General features: G+C 37.2%; 1 protein-coding gene across 1 annotated transcript; it reads right to left on the minus strand.

Moving 5' to 3' along the window:
• Window positions 1-396: 396 nt before the first annotated feature.
• Window positions 397-19,238, minus strand: LOC141592626 (uncharacterized). Its single transcript, XM_074413368.1, has 21 exons — window positions 18,773-19,238; window positions 18,501-18,633; window positions 17,140-17,465; window positions 16,975-17,056; window positions 16,569-16,887; window positions 16,004-16,062; window positions 14,706-14,795; window positions 13,314-13,405; window positions 13,045-13,143; window positions 12,872-12,949; window positions 9,171-9,255; window positions 7,268-7,326; window positions 7,096-7,165; window positions 6,868-6,959; window positions 4,896-4,958; window positions 4,731-4,797; window positions 3,251-3,478; window positions 2,285-2,401; window positions 1,097-1,249; window positions 874-1,009; window positions 397-588 (listed from the first exon to the last, which is right to left on the minus strand). Exons 1-20 carry the CDS (start codon window positions 19,141-19,143, stop codon window positions 896-898), a joined length of 2,697 nt encoding a protein of 898 aa, XP_074269469.1. The 5' UTR covers window positions 19,144-19,238; the 3' UTR covers window positions 397-588; window positions 874-895.
• Between the last annotated feature and the right edge of the window lie 530 nt (window positions 19,239-19,768).

A 19,768-nucleotide genomic window follows, 5' to 3' on the forward strand; every position in this document is an offset into this window, starting at 1 on the left:
TGGGAGAAAGGAAATGGAAGGGGAGAGAAATGAGAGGACTTATTTTCCTCCCTATAGAACAAATTATAATCTTTCCAAGGGTGACAAGATTTGGAAAGAAAACATTATTTGGACTCTAATTATACCACCACCATCCTTCAATCCTCCATCCATTCTTCATCTCCCTCCTTCCTCCCCTTCCATTTCCCTTCATAATTTTTGTTATCCAAACACCCACATTCCATTTGCCTTCCCCTTCTCTCCCCTCCCTTCACCTCCCCTCACTCCCCCTCCCCTCCCTTTCCCTCCTAAAATTGTATCCAAACGGACCCTTAAAGTGGGTGGATATTTGGCCTGTATATAACTATAGACGGATATCTCCCGTCTATAATGAGAATTTGTGATAAATAAACCAGATAACAAAACAAATGATTACCCAAATAAAAACCTACAAGGCTACAAAATCATGTACACATAGAAGAGGAGGTCATCTGCTCGAATTAATCATTCTAAACCCCTCGCAATAGGAGATTCAAACCTCGGAGACCCTTTCTATAGGTTGTTCACTCACATGTAAACAGTTTGTCATGTTCGCCATTTCTGAGTGTCCTGGGAAAAAAAACCAGCACATAGTTAAGACTTAAGACTTAAGAGACATGTCAATAATAAAAATGTGTGTAATTTTACGTCTTTTATTGCAGTATGCAAGTACGGTCTAGTGAGCCATACTCCCAAGTATGTAGAACACTATATTTACTTTTGGCAGCTGTACAAAAGATGAAATTGACATTCAAAGGCATCGCTACTGAGCTGGTCCAGCTGGAAATTAAATCTAACGGCAACTTCATGGAAGCAATTTAGAAGGAATATACGTTCTGGACTTCTGTCAAGTACCTCTAAAAAATGGAACCTGTATTTATGAGCCATTCACAGATGCTGTCATCAGTGATTCAGATTTAAGCCTTATCTCAACTTGATCAAGGCAACTTTGGAGGGCCTTGTACTCTTCTGTGTCGGAAAATGTAATAGCCTGCAGGGTATATAATAGTAAATACTCTCTCGCCTCTGCACATAAAAAGTTAATTCTTCTATTTGATTAAGCTGATGAAAAGGTTACCCGCTTGATTGTGTTACGAAGATGCATGTCTGCGGAATGGAGCTCTCTGCGACTTCCAGTTGAAGATGATATTTCAATATACATGTTACAAAGGTCCAATGACGCACGAGCAAACTTTCTGAACTGAGTAATGTCATTCCCAACTTCCGAACCCTAAGGAGCCAGAAAAGGAATGAGCAATTATAAATGTATCGTAAGAAAAGGATAACAAAAGGTACCCAAGAGGCCAAGGGGACAGTACTACAATCAGAAATCCTCTTAAGTTATTTTATTACATACACCATTTCCAAATGTGCCCAGTTACAAATCCTTAGTTTAATAGTCACCCGCATTTAAGATTAAGCAGCTAAAGCATTGTTTTGAAGTATATAGGCAATATACTGAAATTGCTCGCACACCCTTATGTAATGACCATAACCCAAGTAGCTGAGATAACAGGCGCACACCGTCAAAAAGTTTTCCAAGGAGAATAATGGATCAGACACTATCTTTATTGCTCGCACAGGCATATAGACGTGTACTGATTGCTTTAATAGACACTAAGCAACAGATCCAATACGGCTGGAAAACTTACAAAACATTACGCTACTTGCGAGGCCACTGAGCATTGCTACTACGAGTATTTTATAGTATGGATTTTTTAAAAGAACTGTAAGAACCATATTTGGAAATTAAAGCAACCAGTCAGTAATAAGGTTTAAATAGGCCTCCCTCTCCTTCCTCTGTCCCTCTCTTCCACATCTCTCTCCCCTTCTGTTGCAGTTTCAACCAAAAGAGAAACACGATCCAGTTCCTTAAAAGACTCCACCGGTTGGCGGTTGGCGGTTGGCATATTGCATATGATTCTAGAGCATCAAATGACGTGGACGTCTATGTTACTCCGACACTTCACTTAGCTGCCGTGTCAGGTGTCCGACACCTACCTGTCCGATACCGACACGACACTTCGACACTTCATTTTGGACCAAAAAATTGAAAAATTCTCACAAAATAGCCGTATCCGACACTCGACACGTGTCAGACACGACACCCGTGTCGGAGAGTTGGGGTAACACAGTGGACGATGATACAAGCCACATAAAGTAAAAGCTCTTCATAAATTAGTTTCTTCATATATAATTTTAATGGAGAACTAACACTGCGTGAATACAACTAATCAGGAATAAAATAAATTATCTAATATGATACCTGGTATGATCTAACTTGTTTTTGCAGGGCCTCCAAACACATATTTGGATCTCCTCTAAGCTTATGCCACCGAGCATACAAGCCCCACATATCTCCACTTCCAACATTCAGAACAATCTGCAATTAGAAACCAATTAGCAGTTCTAAATGTTTCCATACAAGTAAAAGAAAGACAAGATGAAGTCATGGTGACCATTAACTTTTGCGGATTGCATTGTTGAAGTTATTTATCATTGTTGTAGTGGAAACTCGGTGCATGTCAACTACTAACTAAAACATGAGGAGTGAAAATCATCATAGGTATAAGAGCACGTAAAAAAGAAAAATAAACCGGACAGAAAATGACAAGTTAATGCCTTTCACTGTTTCTATTTTATTTTGTTCCCTTCCAAGTATTAAATTCTCAAAACATCCTTCTCCTCTTCAATCTCTCCACCATGTCCTGGAACAAGAGACTAGTGACTCACTGACTCCTACTTCTTTCGAAAATATCTGAGCTAAGGTTGTTATCAAAATCCACATACAGCCAAAAAAAAGTATATTCCAGCAGAAATTGAAGTTTTCCTTGCATCAATACAATTTATCACTGTTTTACCCTTTACCCCCATCATTAGAACATTCCCCTCCATCTCATTCATTTTACGAACTGTTCTAAGAAGTTGCCAAGGAAAAGAATGAAGATCCTCTCCATCTGTTCATTCAATTGAATTTGGGCTATGTTTGTCCTCTCGTTTTCCATCTATACTTACCCTTATGTTAATTAAATACAGAGACTGTTTCTGCATGAGCCATGGTAAAAATTGTGTCATAAATTGCATCCAATGACCACTCAATTCAATTACTCAAGTGTAGAGATCAACAGTAGGTTTCGTCATGCCAATATATTTGAAAATCTCTGGGGCATTTGGCCTCTTAAAAGTACTTCAAATAGAGAAAGTCAGAAAGCAACAAGAATGATTAACACACCTGCTTAAGAATTTTCCCAAGCGACTCCATCAAGAGTTTAGTTTCCCTTGACTCTGAAAACTCAGATTGCAAAGCTGTCTCTGCAGTACAATTTGTATCACTTGCTGTAGTAGCTGTAGCCTGAGACAAAGCTCGCCTCTCCATTTCTTGCATCAATCTCTCCACCAATTCTCCATCATAACTCTTATTGCCACTAAGATCCAAAACCATTTGTATTGCTTTCACAGCCTGCAAAGAGGAACAGTTAATTAGACTTGAGTACTTCACACGAAATAGAAAAGGAAGCAACGAAAACAAACGCATCATGTTCAGTGTAACATTGAGACATTTGGCATCATATGCCAGTCAGAGGATAGAGCCAATTTCATTCAATATCTATAGTTTACCAAAGAACAACTCGGAGGCACCCAGGCTCAATACTCATTGATGCACTAGACAAAATGCTTTAAGGCGCCGTCTGTACAAGCCATAGCTGGTGATCCGCAATTGCGCACTACTACTCAGTTTGCGTATTTTTACGCCTAGTTTTTATTATTATTCTCCTCCATTTGCGTTTGCTCTTACTTTTACCAATTAACAACAAAACGAGATACTGTTCTTCAGCACAGATTATTTTTTACCCTAGCAGCTCAGCTCTCGGCAAAGTTACATACGTTGTATGTAAAGCTGACACGAGAAAACAACTCACATGCTATATGGCTACCTCATCAGAAAGAGAATCAAGGGATCCTATCCCGAAAATCCCTAGCAGAAGTGGTGGTGTCCTTAATCAAAAAGCAGTCAATAGACTATATGACTAGCTACACGAACACTGTGAGAGCTCCAGGTTTACAGGACAAGCAGTCAATGGACAACACGACTGACTACACTGAACATCAGTGAAAAACCCCAGGTTTACATTTTTTTACAATCAATGGACACATGACTGACTTCGCCGAACATCTAAGTCGTATAGTTTTGGAACAAGTTCAATCAAGGTAAGATTCCCGGTCTTGGCCTGGATCTCGGAATCAATAGTTGTGGCCTATCTCAGCCGTTGGAAATAAACTCAGCAGACACAGTCTCCAAACGTTTGTGGCAAGACAGATAACCTTCACAACCTTTATAACTTGGTCGTGAATCTCCTGATCCTGTGTCTCGTCCCTAATTATATACCAGAAGTTTTATACAGTACACTTTGCTCTACTAAATTCAAATAATGGAAGTATCTCATCCATAGTGTTAATGATACATGTAATCCATTGTTACCAGAATGTTTCAAAAATAAGCCAGAACCTTATCTATCAAAAGATCGTTAATTTGTTAATTTCTCAACACACTGAATATCATTGGTATGATTCTTATGAACAGAAAGAACGTAATGTTAATTAATGCCACATTGGTATGACTCGTATGAACAGAAAGAATGTGATGCTAATAATGCCACCTTGGTATAATTTTTTTTACAGAGAGCGTTATATAGGGCTTCTTAAGGGCTGACCTCAAAAAGATTTCCAACATCCGCCGCAACTGGGCCAAAGTTCTTCCACATTTGCCAGTTGTTCCGCCTGACAAGAAGTTAAATGACAGGAGTCACTAAAAGCTGTGCGCAAAAGAACACTTAATCTCAGCTTGGGAGGGTTCAAAAGAAATACAAATGACACACTTAAACTTGAGCGCCTCCTTGAATGCGATGAAAGCCTCCTCACTCTTATTTCTCATCATATGTCTGTTAACGATAGAGCGCCCATCAAAACAATGCATAAATAGTCCAACAGAAATGCACACATACATATATCAGATCGAAATAATAAGAATGTAGGCAGAGATTCAAATGGATTGATACACATGCAAAATAAAAGTCTTAATCTGAAACAGAAACTTCTAAGCAAGACACAAGCTGAGAGAATAAGCTAACAGAATCTGTAGTGATTTGTGCGTCAGCAAGGGTTCCCCCCGACAGTAAATTACATCAAACTTTTTAAGAACTGGAAGGTGGTACGCGGCAGGCTGATAGAAACATGTCGACAGCCATTTAGCAATTACTCATCTCACAAGGATTTCAGAATGCAGAAATCCCCAAAGACGTACTATTCTGCCAGCATTGTATACAGAGATGTATTATCTCTCAACTGTCATCACAGTCTAAAACGTTTGGCTTTTCACAGATCCGATTTTCTCATTGTTCTTAATTTGTCATTTGTCAGTATGAATTACGAGTTTCTGACAGCCCAATAAATCTCCTTAGTTAAAACTTAAAACTTTGTAATTTATCAACACAAAGAGGTGGTTTCCATATGACCCAGTATTAAAATCGTGTAAAAAATTGCATTGAGTGGCTACTACTTCACAAGATAAGAAGCCCGTAAATCATAGAGTTTAGTGAGTCTTTTGAGATTTATTTCAACATATTTAAGGAGAGAAATTTAAAAAAAAAAAAATATTGATTGAGCTCGTACAAAACTAAAAATATTCCCCTTTCTTCGCTCCACTGATCTGGCCTCCCCAACTTTGTTATACTTTTGAACTTGCTATATCTTACATGCCATTAGAATCGCCTCGCCTACCAAAATCAACAGTCTAGTTTGGGTATATGAGAATACTATCGACTGTGATAACAAAGATGAGATGATAGAATTTGATATCTGATTGTTGAGTTGATTATAAAGACTAAAGAGTAAATAAAAGAAACCGTTTAAACGCTTCCGTTCCCGTGGTCGCTAGAAGAGAAAGAGATAGATGGATTCCAACCCCTTGGCCAATAATATAAAAGACGAAAAGGTGCAGAAGGCTTCAATTGCAATACAAGGAGGAAGGTTTGCAAAGGATACAAACAAAAGGCAGACCATTTAAGGCAAAAGCAATATGATCTTCATGTGGAATGCAAAAGTTCAGTTCCTTAACACAAATCTTATCAAAGGGCCAAAATGATACTTAAGTCCACAACGAAATTCGGCTCTTAATCATGAAGGTGTGTTTTCTCTAGAACCTTTACTTTCTCATTTATGTGCAAAAGGGCTTTAGTTAGCTCATTATGTGTCCACCACACCATACCTCTTCCATCACCTTTGATAAAGATTTAGAAATACAGCATGGCACATCTGAAACAAGGGATGCCTTATGACTATTTTCTATTAACCTTCAAACTATAGTTCCTATTGTTTTCTTTTTTCTGCTCATGTTATTTCCTTTTTTTCCTGTCCTTTATTTTCTCCTGCTTTTCTTTCTCTTATCTTGCCTATTCAATATTTTACATAGCTTTTAATCTCAATTTTTCCATTTGCCTTTTACTGCACTCTCATTTACTAATCTTACCATTTCTACCTTTTATTTGATTTAACGTCTAGCACTGATGCCTTATACTGATTAAAGGTAGCCAACACCAATTATTTTGGGACGTATGCTTTGTTATTGAGGTGGTGGTGATTGGTGAGTAAGCCAAATAATACTAACTCAAATGATAAACTAATAATCAGCAGTATATTGTGTTTCAGTACTTTTTACATTGGATAATGATTCAAGAGTGGAGAAAAAACCCAAAACTGGACAAGAGGGAAACAGCAAGACAGACAAAATGATGATATTTAAAATCATGAATAATTGAGCTATTAAAGACAATTAGGTCAACAGGCTCATACAGGCAGGCGAGATTATTCCAAGCCTCTCCATTATCAGGATCAAGTTGAACAGCCCGAGTAAAACCATCTACTGCCTTGTTGATATCTCTTGCCTGCATAATTGGAAGCAGCACTAGATGATATCACGAGGATTTGGAGGATATAAAACATCACAAAAACGTGAAATTCCTATCATGCAATTATAAGACGAGAAAAAAAAATTGGGGAGTCGGAATGTAAAAGGCCTACTTTTAATGCAGCAGATCCCAGAGCAAACCAACCATCTGGATAGAGTGTATTCAAAGCCATGGCTGATTCCCTGTGTGAAAACATTGTCACCAAAGCTGGAGAATGATAATCTTGGGAGCCTAATAGCCAGATCTCAGTACAAAAAACAACAAGAACTAGTAACAGGTCGTACCATAGAACTTTGGACCTCTCAAAATCCCCTCTGTTGTATGCACTTCGAGCAAGAGATCTCTACCATTTAGAAAGAAAAAATCTCACTCAACAATAGTATAGCAAATAGCAGGCGGCAGAATAAGATCTACTAACTACTACACCCATGTCTCATCCTATTGTCCATAATGTTACTGAGTGGGCTGACAATGAGACAAGACAGCCTGCGAGCAGCTCGAGCTCGAGCTCGGCTCGGTCAAAGCCCGGCTTGGCTCGAGAACTTCACGAGTCAAGCCAAGTAACTTTGGCTCGACTCGAAAAGCTCGCTCGCGGCTCGAGCTTGTGTTAATAGATAATATCTTGCTCTTATTTTAAAATAATATTTTATTATGATTATATCTTTGTATCACCGTATCAAATGTTCTCATTAATTTGTCTAATATTTTTCGATTTCTAGAACAACAACAACAACAACAGAGCCTTAATCCGAACATGATTTGGGGTCGGCTGACATGAATCATCCTTTAGAACTGTCAATGGGTGATCGCACACCTCAAAATGCGAAAGATAGAAAGCGAAGAGTGAAAAGAAAATGGGAAGTGACACACGATAAAAATGTCAAGTTAAACTTATAGGTTTGAAAATACAATAACAATAGTTTTGAAAATAGAAAGCTAATGTTTCGGAAAATCAACAAAGTATGATTATATAAGAAGTTTTCAAGTTAAACGTTTGATAAATCTCAAAAGTAAACAAATAAAGTTAAGATAAAGACGATAAATAGTTCAAATAAGAACATATACAAAAAAAATCCACATGTATCATTTCCCTCCACTGTGCTCTCTCCGTCATCACAAACTCTTCAATCCTAAGAAATCTCGTATCATGTTCAATCACTTTCAAACAAGCTTTTTTGGGTCTCCCTCTACCCCTACTGCAACCTTTTCTGTTCCTGAAGTTTCGAGCCTCCAAAATGATGCATCCATAGGTCTCCTTCTCACATGGTCAAACCATCTTAGTCGATTCCCCGTCATCTTATCAACTTGTCCTCTATTGGCGCCACTTTCACCTCCACCCTAATCACTTCATTTCTTAATCGATATTTTCTAATAGTTTTCAAATTCTATTTTTGAAAATATGGAAAGTAAACAAAAAAAACAAAAATTTAAAAACAATTATCTACAGGCAGGAGTTGGCTCTGCTCAAGCTCCCAAGCTTGAGAATGATCTAAATTTTTTCAAACTCGGGCGAGATCGTCTCGAGCTCAAATTTTGCTTCATGAGCAATTGAGCTCAAGTCGAGCAAGGCCAAGCTCGTGTCCTGCTCGACTCATTATCACCCCCCATGAGCGACTATTAATGGGACAGCCTATCAGCAAGAATGTGCATAAATCTACAAATATCACCTAAGATAGAAATGCCAGTGAAGACTTGAAATGACAGGCAGAGAAGAGGATTGGATTTTACTTGAGGCAAAGTTTGGTGGAAGCAGCCACAAAACTCCAAGAGAGTAAGAGGGTAATTAAGGCAGACGTAACACAAACGTTATGGGGAAAAAATTATTGAGTTATTCAATAAACAAACAACAGCTACATGAACTTGGATGCGCCAAGAAATTTAGGGAAATCTCAAAAAATAGAAGGAAGATTGCCATTACATGTAATGAGAGAATTGGTACTGGACACTAAAACTATGTCCCATCTTCTTTCAACCTATTTTAGTCTGACACAAACACATTCACTTCTTGACCACTAGTTTATTTCCCTTTGAAGGAAGAAGAAGAACAGCCACCAGCTATCAGCTATCAGGGAATTATAATAACAATATGATTTAATTTAAATCATAAGTTCACTATATTAATAGAGAAAGTGATGCTGTGATAGAGCGAAAAAAAGTTGTTGGATCAAGAGTTGTCATGGAAAGCACCTTAGCTCGTGTAGACCTATCATTTGAGACCTCTAAAGCTTTCTCATAACAAGCATCATCATTTGTTACATCACCCAATGAGCACCTGTGAAATAGACAAGTTGATAAGAAAGACCAATCAAAAGAAGTGAAGAATGGAAAAAATCGACAACTAAGGATTGAGCATCTCATGAACTACTGATCTAATTCAAAAGGCCAAACAAATAGAATATTTTCATTATGAATTTGACAAAATGCAGAAAAACAATGAAAAGAAACATGAGCCATAAACATAACAAATTATGTTAATCATAATTAAACGTTAGGGTTACTTGCACATACAAAAAATAGCTGGTGCATTGATGTCAAGAAAATTGGTCTCAATGATTACAAGATGTTTTTTTTTATAAGTAAGATATCATAGAGGTGGCGCCCATCTACAAAAGGACAATGGGGGTGACGGTCATATACAAAAAGACATCTTAAATGCAACGCCCATATACACAATGAGAGATGGATGGTTAAGCTTTCAAACGAACAAGCATAATCTTTTCTACAAAAAAAAAAGAAGATTTTCAATTCGTGTGAAGGATAAGGCTCCAAATATAATAGTTTAAAAATTGAAACTTGAATTTTGTATGAGGGATGCTCTCAAACTATCAAGCGTAATCTTATCTACATAGGGGGAAAAAAAAAGAGAAGACGATTTTCAATTCGGGTGAAGGATAAGGCTCCAAAGATGCAATAGTTATTAGGAAAAATTACAAATAACCACCACGTATTTGCGTATTTTTACAAATTACCACGACGTATTTGTTTTTTGGGTTATTCTACGTAGTAACCCTGTGTTTTCCTGAATTCTAGCTGGTAACCCTTCGTTTTTCAACTACCCACATGGTAACCCTGAACTTATGAAAAAAGGTTCTCCATGACCCTCAACTTTTATTCCGTTAAAAAACTCCGTTAGTTTGAATGTTTATCGAGACTTGGGCTTGTCTTTTATACTTCAAATGCTTAAATGACCAAGTAACTATGGTTTTCTCAACTCAATTAAAATAAATAAACCACGAATTTTGCTAACAAATAATTATATTATAGGTGTGTTAAGAGTATAATTCATAACATTTTTATTATCATTCTTATTATTATCATCATTTTTATTGCTTAACAAAGAATATTAAAGTAGTAAATATATTGAAATACATCTTACTTTTGTTTTTATTATAAATTATATTAGATTATAATTGATATTATATTATTATTATTATTTTTATAAAAAAAAAAACAAAGGTAAGATGTGGATCGGTATTTTTACTACTTTAATATTCTTTGTTAAACAATAAAAATGATGATAATAATAATAATGATAATAAAAAGATTATGAATTATACTCTTAAGTCTTACCACACCTAGAATATAATTATTTGTTAGGAAAATTTGGGGTATATTTATTTAATTGAGTTGAGAAGACCATAGTTAGTTGGCCATTTAAGCATTTGAACTCTAAAAAACAAGCCCAAGTCCCAATAAACATGCAAACTAACGTAGTTTTTTAACGGAATAAAAGTTGGGGGTCACGGAGAACTTTTTTTGATAAGTTCAGGGTTACCATGTGGGTGGTTGAAAAATGAAGGGTTACCAGCTAGAATTCAAAAAAACACAGGGTTACCGCGTAGAATAACCCTTGTTTTTTTTACAAATAACCCCCCAACTTAAGTGTATACTCCCCGATTACCACCGTATTTTTATCCCGAGCATGATTATTCTTAATTTTCGACTTGTTAAGTGACGATTTAGGCGAAATACCAAAATTGCCCTCATTTAATCACATTAACATAAAAAAAATTCCAAATCATCCCCCCAAATAACACAACATTTTCCCAATTCACTTAAGAAACCCTAAATCCCCAAATTCATATAATAAACTTCCCCAATTCATTTGCTTATCACTCCTCAATTCATTATATGAGGGCAAATCACAATGAATTGGGCAGACCACGTCTAGCAGCAACCTGATCCCGGTGCTACGGTACTGCTACCCACGAGCCCAGTAGTAAACCTCGACATCAGAATCAACTCGCTCCACCTTAATTGACCCAAAGCTGAACCAGAAATCAGCCGCCTTTGATAGCCTGCAACTACTTTGCTGCTGCCAAGAATTATCACATCCGACGCACGGCCTGCTTCTTTTGCAAATCCCAATTCGATGGCATCGGTCTCGGCATCGTCAATTCAACGCACAACCAGCAACTTCTTCAACCGAACACCATAGCTGCTCCGTTGAACCAACGACCGAACTTAGAAAACGACAACCGGGTGACCGTCACCTTCTCTCGATTGGAGCTGCTCCGTTATTAACATAGCGGGCCACGAACCAAACCCGTCTCCGCCGTGCACCACCAGCAATTTGGTTTTGCTTATACACCTCGTTTAAATTGATGGAGGAGCAGCTTTATTTTGATTATTGAAGAAAAGATATGAAGATGTGAAATGACACAAAACGGAAGCAAATGAATTGAGGAATGAGAAATGAATTGAGGAATGAGAAGCAAATGAATTGGGGAAATTTATTATATGAATTTGGGGATTTAGGGTTTCTTAATTGAATTGGGAAAATGTTGTGTTATTTGGGTGGATGATTTGGAATTTTTTTTATGTTAGTGTGATTAAATGAGGGCAATTTTGGTATTTCATTTAAATTGTCACTTAACAAGTCGGAAATTAAGAATAACCATGCTCGGGATAAAAATACGGTGGTAATCGGGGAATATACACTTAAGTTGGGGGGTTATTTGTAAAAAAACAAATACATGGTGGTAATTTGTAAAAATACGCAAATACGTGGTGGTTATTTGTAATTTTTCCTTATTAGAAAACTGAAACTTGAACTTTTGTATATAGCGGCAACATCATCAAAATTATGATTGTTCCGTTCAGTCCAAGTACGCCACCAAATAGCCAAGGAACCGTCTTCCAAACTTCGGCAACCCAACCTTTTTTCATTCTTCTCTTCCAAGTAGACAGTAGATCTTTAGCCTTTCAAGTATGGACCCAACTTACTCCAAAGGGAGACAATGATAAGTTTCACAAAACCATACTCAACAAGCAAGAGAGAAAATTTGAGAATGTAAAATCTGAACATAGGAGTATATAAGCAAAGGAAAACACCTTCTAACACAACCTTTTCCACCCATTAGTTAATACTCGAGTACACAACTACTAGCATGACCCTTTTCCTAGCCTTAATATGACATAGCACACCTGACAAACCTAGGCACCAAAGCCGAAGGTATCAGCCACAGCTCGTATTCAAAGTTTAGGAGAAAGCGAATTCATTTATTACAACTTTGCAACATTACAAGTGTTCATGAAATTCCCATTGAATTTAATTTTTGTTGCAAATAATACTCACTAGAGCTTAAGGGCTTGAGCATCTGTTTCGCCTTTTGTATACGTTTGCCATCCCTTTGGTGTCCTTTAATTAATATCATCCATTACCCATAAGAAAGGTTGTTATGAAACTAGAAGCACATGGTATAACTTCATATCCATAAAAACTCAGAAAATGCTAGCGAATTTCTCTTTTAGGATAAATAAGGTATTATAACTTTATTTTTTCTTATCATACATAACCTTGTCACGCAAACAGCAAGCCCCGCCAAATAACAAAAAAAATTCCCTTGATGTTGTAACTGAGCTTTTCAACATTGAGAGATACATACCATAACTTTGGATCATTAGGAGCTTCCGACAGCCGCGTCTTAATTAATTCAACTGCTACAGCTTTCTTCTCTAACAGGCTACAATATAAATATCATTTAGTATCACTCATTGATTTAAATAATCGAGTAAAAATATCACCAAAAATAGTGGAAGATGGTCATCATCATAGTACCGGTAGCAGTATATCAGACTATCCCAGAGTTCTAGATCTTCAAATATTTTGAGTGCCTCTCCAATCAAACCGCGACTAACAAGAAGCTGAGCGTACTCCCTGAAGAACGAACAACAGAAGAGAAAATAGATAAATATCGACAAGTACAGAGTATGACAATTAAACATGACCATTTTCAAAGCTACTCTCCAATTTAAAATTTTAAATACTCTATACCAGGCTTAAGAAGTATAGTACATCAAATTCAGAAATATAAGAAATAGACATACTTTCTCAGAGAAGGTACAGCAGGAATATTAACCCCAAAACACGAATAAACCCTCTCTGGCACCTGAGGTGACGGCTCATAAATATCTTTGACCTGTAATAATGTATACAAACAAGGAAAGGAGGGAGTTTGGTGATTAGATCATTTAAGCTAAACAAGTTTTAAAACGGAAGAAGGTGATTCAGGGAAATACAAGAAACCCTGGAACTCCTACAGTCTTACCATTTACAAGTCATGAGAAGAATATGACTACTGCGAATAAATTAGCATTAAGGACAACGTCATGATCAATCATTCTCAAACGACCACTAACCGTAAATTTTATTTTTTAAAGCGGATTATAAGATATTAAATCCCGTTGACTACTTGCACTTCTTATGATTTTGATACTACTTGTAAGAAATGTAGAAATTGATACGGGAAGTAAAAAAAGAACGGATAGGGTGCTCTGTTCAATTAACTAAATCAGGCGAGCTAAAACACCTGGATGCTTAATAGAGTCCAGAGTAAACACAAGGAATCTTGAACAAACCACCCTTGGATATAGAACCCAAACCCCTTTGAAGCTCAACTATCTGCACTTGGCTCAACTATCGTGACTCGTTTACAGCCCTACTCATACTGTAGAAACATTAGTCGGCCCATAACAGAATTAAATCTTAGAGGCAATACAGCCATCTTTTCAAAATCCAGACCAACTTCCAGCTAGCATTACTTCTCCAACTTTCACCATGAAACAGTAAGGCAAATTAAAAGATGAAAAAGAAACGACACCATATAATGCACTCATGCAACAAAGAGGACAGAGAGTAGCATAATGTATAATGAATTACTAAATGGTTTTCTACAACAGAAAAACTAGCTCAATAGCCAACCCACAATTACAACAACAACATCAGAGCCTTAATCCCAAAATGATTTGGGGTCGGCAGACATGAATCATCCTTTGGAACCGTCCATGGGTGATCGCACACCTCCAAAAAGCGAAAATATAGAAAAGGAAAAATGAAAAACAAAAGGGGAGTGAAAGTGTGAAACATAATACAAAAGTCAAGGTAAACTTATAGATTTTAAAATCGAAGTCCGGATTTCTTTTATAAAAACTTGGAATTTAAAACGAGAATAAAGATTAAAACGACTTTGAAAACCAAAGTAAAACTTAAGGGTCCGGAATACCTTAAAAGTTAACCAAAGTATTAATATATAAGAAAGTTGGTAAAAACGTGTAATAAATCCGAAAAGAACAAATAAATTTTTAAAAATTAATAAAAACACTATATATATCAAATAGCCAACCCTCAATTAAAAAAAAAAAAAAAAAAGAAAAAAAGAAAGAAATATATTCTCTTGAGACACAAGATACACACTAGTGTGGGAAGTATGTTTATATTACCTGTTTGTCCATCAACAGCAAGGCACGCTCCTTAGTCCGACTACGGGTGGACTCCCACCTTATGCGCAAGACGTTGCAGCAAAATTTAATCTGAAACAATAGATAGTTCAGTAATTGCAACAAAAGCAACTCAATAAGTCCATAAACTATTTTTTTAAAAAAAACATCAACATATCTGCACTTAATAAGCCAACGAGCAACTCCTCCTATAGCCAATTGGTTTGGAGTGAAACCACATTTACACTTATAAAGTAGACTCTTTCTCCTCCTCGTGTGTGTGGCCTAGAGTCATTCTATGTGATTTCACATGGTAAGAGCTGATAACTATGACTGGTTTGATGAACAAAATTGGGCCCATATGTGCCCCTGTTGTAGGGTATGTATCACGAGAATTATCGATTGCCACTCCAATGGATCATTTATGTAGCTGGTGTAGCGCCTGTGTGATTATACTTGTCATTCCAGTCTCGTTACTAAGGGACCTCACATGTGAAAGGGAAACCCTAATATGGAGGGTCCATATCGGCACATGTGAGTATTCCACATTGATTAGAAAAAAGAAGAAAAAAAAGTTGATTAGTTTAGAAAGTAATAGGCTACTCCTTTATAGCCAATTGTTATAGGATAGAATCTCCTCTTTCTCCTCCTTAGAAGGTTGGCTCATGCTCGTTTATACTTTTATCAGTTTATGTGATTTCACAGGTGTCCACAGCACTTTTCCCGAGTCCATTACCTCCTTATCAAAAGACTACAGCGCTTTTTTTGTCTTAAACTAAATTAGGAAACTGCCACTAAAACCAAAACGCCTCATCAATTGCAACATATTTTCCCATAAACCAAACATATGTCATTCACATACAACACATTTAGTGCACATTCTAGTGGACACAGATTCTCAGTAATTGTTATAAGAATTAAGAAATGAAGTTTTGAGAAATCATAATATCGAATCTTTTAACAATTTCTGATCTAAAAATCGATCGTCATGGCCTTGTCTTGGTCTCTGGCTATAGTTGTTGCATGAATGATGAACTATGTTCACTTTTTGTGGGTTACAAGCTATATCCCATAGCCTTGCATAAAGAATAAATAGCAGCCGCATTTCTCAATCATCTTTACAAAGCAACGACACATAGTCCTTAACAGTGCTTAATGATAGATTCTTTTCTTGAGGCAATTAGACAATAGTATGGAAAATAATAGTCAAAGACTAGTAAACTACACAGTTCAATATGTCACGATTAAACTACACAGATAGCAAGTAACAAAAATTGTTTTCACGAGTTTGTCGAACTTACACTATAGCATGATGACTGCTGAGAATCAATGGTCTCGATATATGGTGCCATTTCCCATCCTGAATCACAAAACATTGACATGGTACAGGGACAAACATTAAGAATTAGGATCAACTAAACAATAAATAGAAATTATGCTGCCACTCCATAGACCTGAAACATCAAGATTACAACTGACCATGATGCTGTTACTCCTTAATAGACACTAACCTGATTTCAAAAAGGATGTGCGTAGGTCATAACTATAAGACTTTACTTTGATTATGTAGCATCCAATTATTGGAAGGAGAGAATTGAGAGGAGCTAAATTGCTTATCCATAATTATCTTTAGACCTCAGATGCTCTTCTTGGGTTCTATCTTGAAAAAATTTTCAAAAAATTACAGTACATTCAAGCATGTCTCATAATAATAAACATTTTTTTATTAAGGGAACATACTCCTTAAGAATCCCAGAGCTTTCTACTGCAATAAGACTAGCATCTTCTAATTTTTATTTTCAACAAAGTTAACAGTTAGCTGCCACTGACAAAAACTAATACTCTACCTGTGTAAAGAAAGCTTACTTTGCAATTCATCTGACTGAGCACCTTCTTCTAGTAAAAGGCATTCCGCGAGAATCACTGCCTGTTGACTCAGTTTTAAGGCTACTCCGGACGCATGACCATTCTGACTTACATTCAAGACAGCATTTGATTCATCAGCACTACCCACAATTCTAGGAGCCATCAAAATATCTGAAATCTCGTTCATTTCTTCATGATTTTGTTGCGTATTCGGATCACTACAGGGATCTGTTTGTTGAGAGCCATTTGCTAGTGGAGGACTAGCAGTAGGCAATGAGCTTTTATTTGCAACAAGCACCCACTGCGCCTTTGGCTCCACCTATATGAAGATAAGAAAGCCATTTTTCAGAGGAGATGCAGCATTTCAGATATCCGGAAAAAAAAATATATCTCACCAGAATACTACCTGGTGGACAGTGCGGTAACCAAGAGCCCCACTAACAGAAAAATCGAACCCCACGGCTGATGCTGCTGCTTTAAAATATCGCCTGTAATTATAATGCAAAAGACAAGCAATATGTAAAACAATACAGTATAATGTAAAAGACAAGCAATATGGACAAGAGCCTACCTTGCATGGTCAACACGTTTAAAGGCACGCTCGACAAGTCCAGCCTCCAACTGTACCATTGATACAATGGTTAAAGCTTCATCTTCATCTAACAAAGCACCCCAATAGCTTCTTGCATTCTCCGCATCGCCAAAACGACTTAAGCATTCAGCCATGAAGACTTGAAGTAAATCAAATAAAGAAGAACAGCATTCATCCAAAATATGTTGTTGTAGAAGAATAAGCCTAGCCAACCACCAAGTACTAGTTGCAAGTCCATGTATTGCAGTTTCACAAAATAACAAATCTCTGGTCTTCATGAGCAAGATCTTAGCAAACACTAGAAACTGCAAGTGATGAAGCATTAGCATTAATCATAGGAGAGTATTTGGTCATGAATGAAATGTCTAACAATACACAATATACGAGAATAAATCGACAGATGACAAGTCTTGAACATTACCCAAGAAAATATATTTTATTTCTCTTGAGCTAATGCCTTGTTTCTATTTATTTAAAATATCACTGTATACCTGTATCTTCCTATAGCCCTGTGACCCCTGTCCACCACGAGGAAGGATACGAATACCTCCAAAGGTTTATTCAAAGCTAGAGGACAATACAAGAACCTTACTGTGAAACAATCTAGTTTTTCAATATGCAAGCACAAACTTTTCTATCGTGGAACTTAAATCTTGGTGTCAATCTTCTATAATCTATGCCAATTATTTCCGTTTCTAGACTATTATTTTGGCATTAAAATTGAGCCTCCAAAATACGAAGGCAACTATGTATTCTTTCTTCCTCTTGACTTGCCGAAGATGCAGAATGGTAAAGGAGACCTCCAAAGCTTATTCAAAACCTATTCGAACTAGAAAAAGACAAATGTGCCTTACTGAAAACTATTCTAGCGTTCAATATATAAGCACAAAGTTTTGCATCATAAAATTAAAATATCGGTGATAGTCTTCGATGCAACTTTTCTTCATAGAATTAAATCTTGGTGACAGTCTTCTATGCCAATTAGTTCAGTCTTCTACGCTAGGAGTATAATTTTGTGATTCCAGCTCAGCCTCAATGATATAAAGCCAACTATTTCAGTCACTGGTACCAGTCATATATCTTAAGTTAGTCACTCCTTGTATATTTTGACTTCCAAAAGCCTCGCTATCTCAATCGGAAAACACCTAGTACATACTGTAAAACTCTACTCCAAAAGCGTACTAATCTAGCTTTTTCGCTAACCACTATATAGTGGCATGTATACTATACGGCACAGTTATCTGCATTCACTATACAGTTCAAATAGACTGAAAAAAACTACAACTAGCAAAATGAGCCAAAAAAATCAGGTATAATCTAGCAAAACTTTCTTCAAGTACCTGTAAATGCTCGAATTTCGCGGACAAATCAGAACCAGCAGACATCAATTGAACTCGCGCCCAATCCTCCCAATCACTTCCCGCCTTAACAGTCAACCACGGCAACGGCACCGAAGGCAGCTCAATCACCGGCCTACAACATTCAAATAAATTCTACACAATGATCAATTCAAATTCACACTAACTCCGTGACATAAAATCTCATTTAAAACCGTCTTAAGTTAAATGCTAGCTATAATGACTAGTAGTATAGTGTGTCGTAAGCTACTCACCCGGTGAAATTACACTGCAAGAAAGCGAGAAGAGCCGCGACCGCAACGGAAACAACGAGAAACACCTTATCGTCATCTCTATCAATTAAAAACGATTCAACAGCGCGGTCTAACTCGGCGTAGAACTGAGTAGGAGTAGACGAGACGAATGAGTCAGCGAGTCGGAAGACGGAGCGAGTGGCGGTGGAGGAGAGAGCGTCGACGTAGCGACCGGTTTCGATGAGAGTGATTATTTCGTCGATGAGAGGGAGGTAGGCGGCGATGGTGGTGGTGGTGGTGATGGCGGTGTTTGACGGTGGTGGAGAGAGGGTGCAGCGGAGGAGACGGAGCTCGTAGTTGAGGAGAGGTTGTTGGTGGTGGTGGTCTTCCATGGCGGCCGAGGAAAGGGGAGTGGGCGGCGCTGGAATGGCTCGACTGTTTTTGAATTGATGAAGACTGGTTTAACTATTTAAGTTAACTTCATTTCAATTTTGGTATTGGTTAGTTCACTTTCAAGTAAAATGACACACGGATACATACGTATAATAGATTGATACATGAAATTTTATGCGGGATACATTATTTAAATATAACAAAATAATATATTTTATAGTTATAAATAAAACACGATCTTACTTTGTCGATGTATATTTGATACTGAATACTGAATTTAAATAACTAAAGGTAAATTTTGACTTTAACTATAAGGGGGCGTTTGGTTGGGGGGAATAAGGAAAGGGAAAGAGAATAAAAATGGTTGATTCATTTTGTTGTTGTTTGTTTGACACAAAGAAAGGGTAACTCATACCCCCCTTACCCCCAAAACCATTCTCATCCTTACCCCCGGGTAAGCCTATAACCCCATAATCCCTTCTTCCTCTTACTCCCTATTTCCACCACACCCTCTCACATTGTTAACCACTACCACCTACACCCTACACCCACCTTACCGACACAACCACCACCAGGGACGCCGCATGTCCACACTACCCCATAACCTCAACCACTAAACACCAC

The sequence above is a fragment of the Silene latifolia genome, chromosome 7 (assembly GCF_048544455.1).
Source record: "Silene latifolia isolate original U9 population chromosome 7, ASM4854445v1, whole genome shotgun sequence".
NCBI lineage: Eukaryota > Viridiplantae > Streptophyta > Magnoliopsida > Caryophyllales > Caryophyllaceae > Silene > Silene latifolia.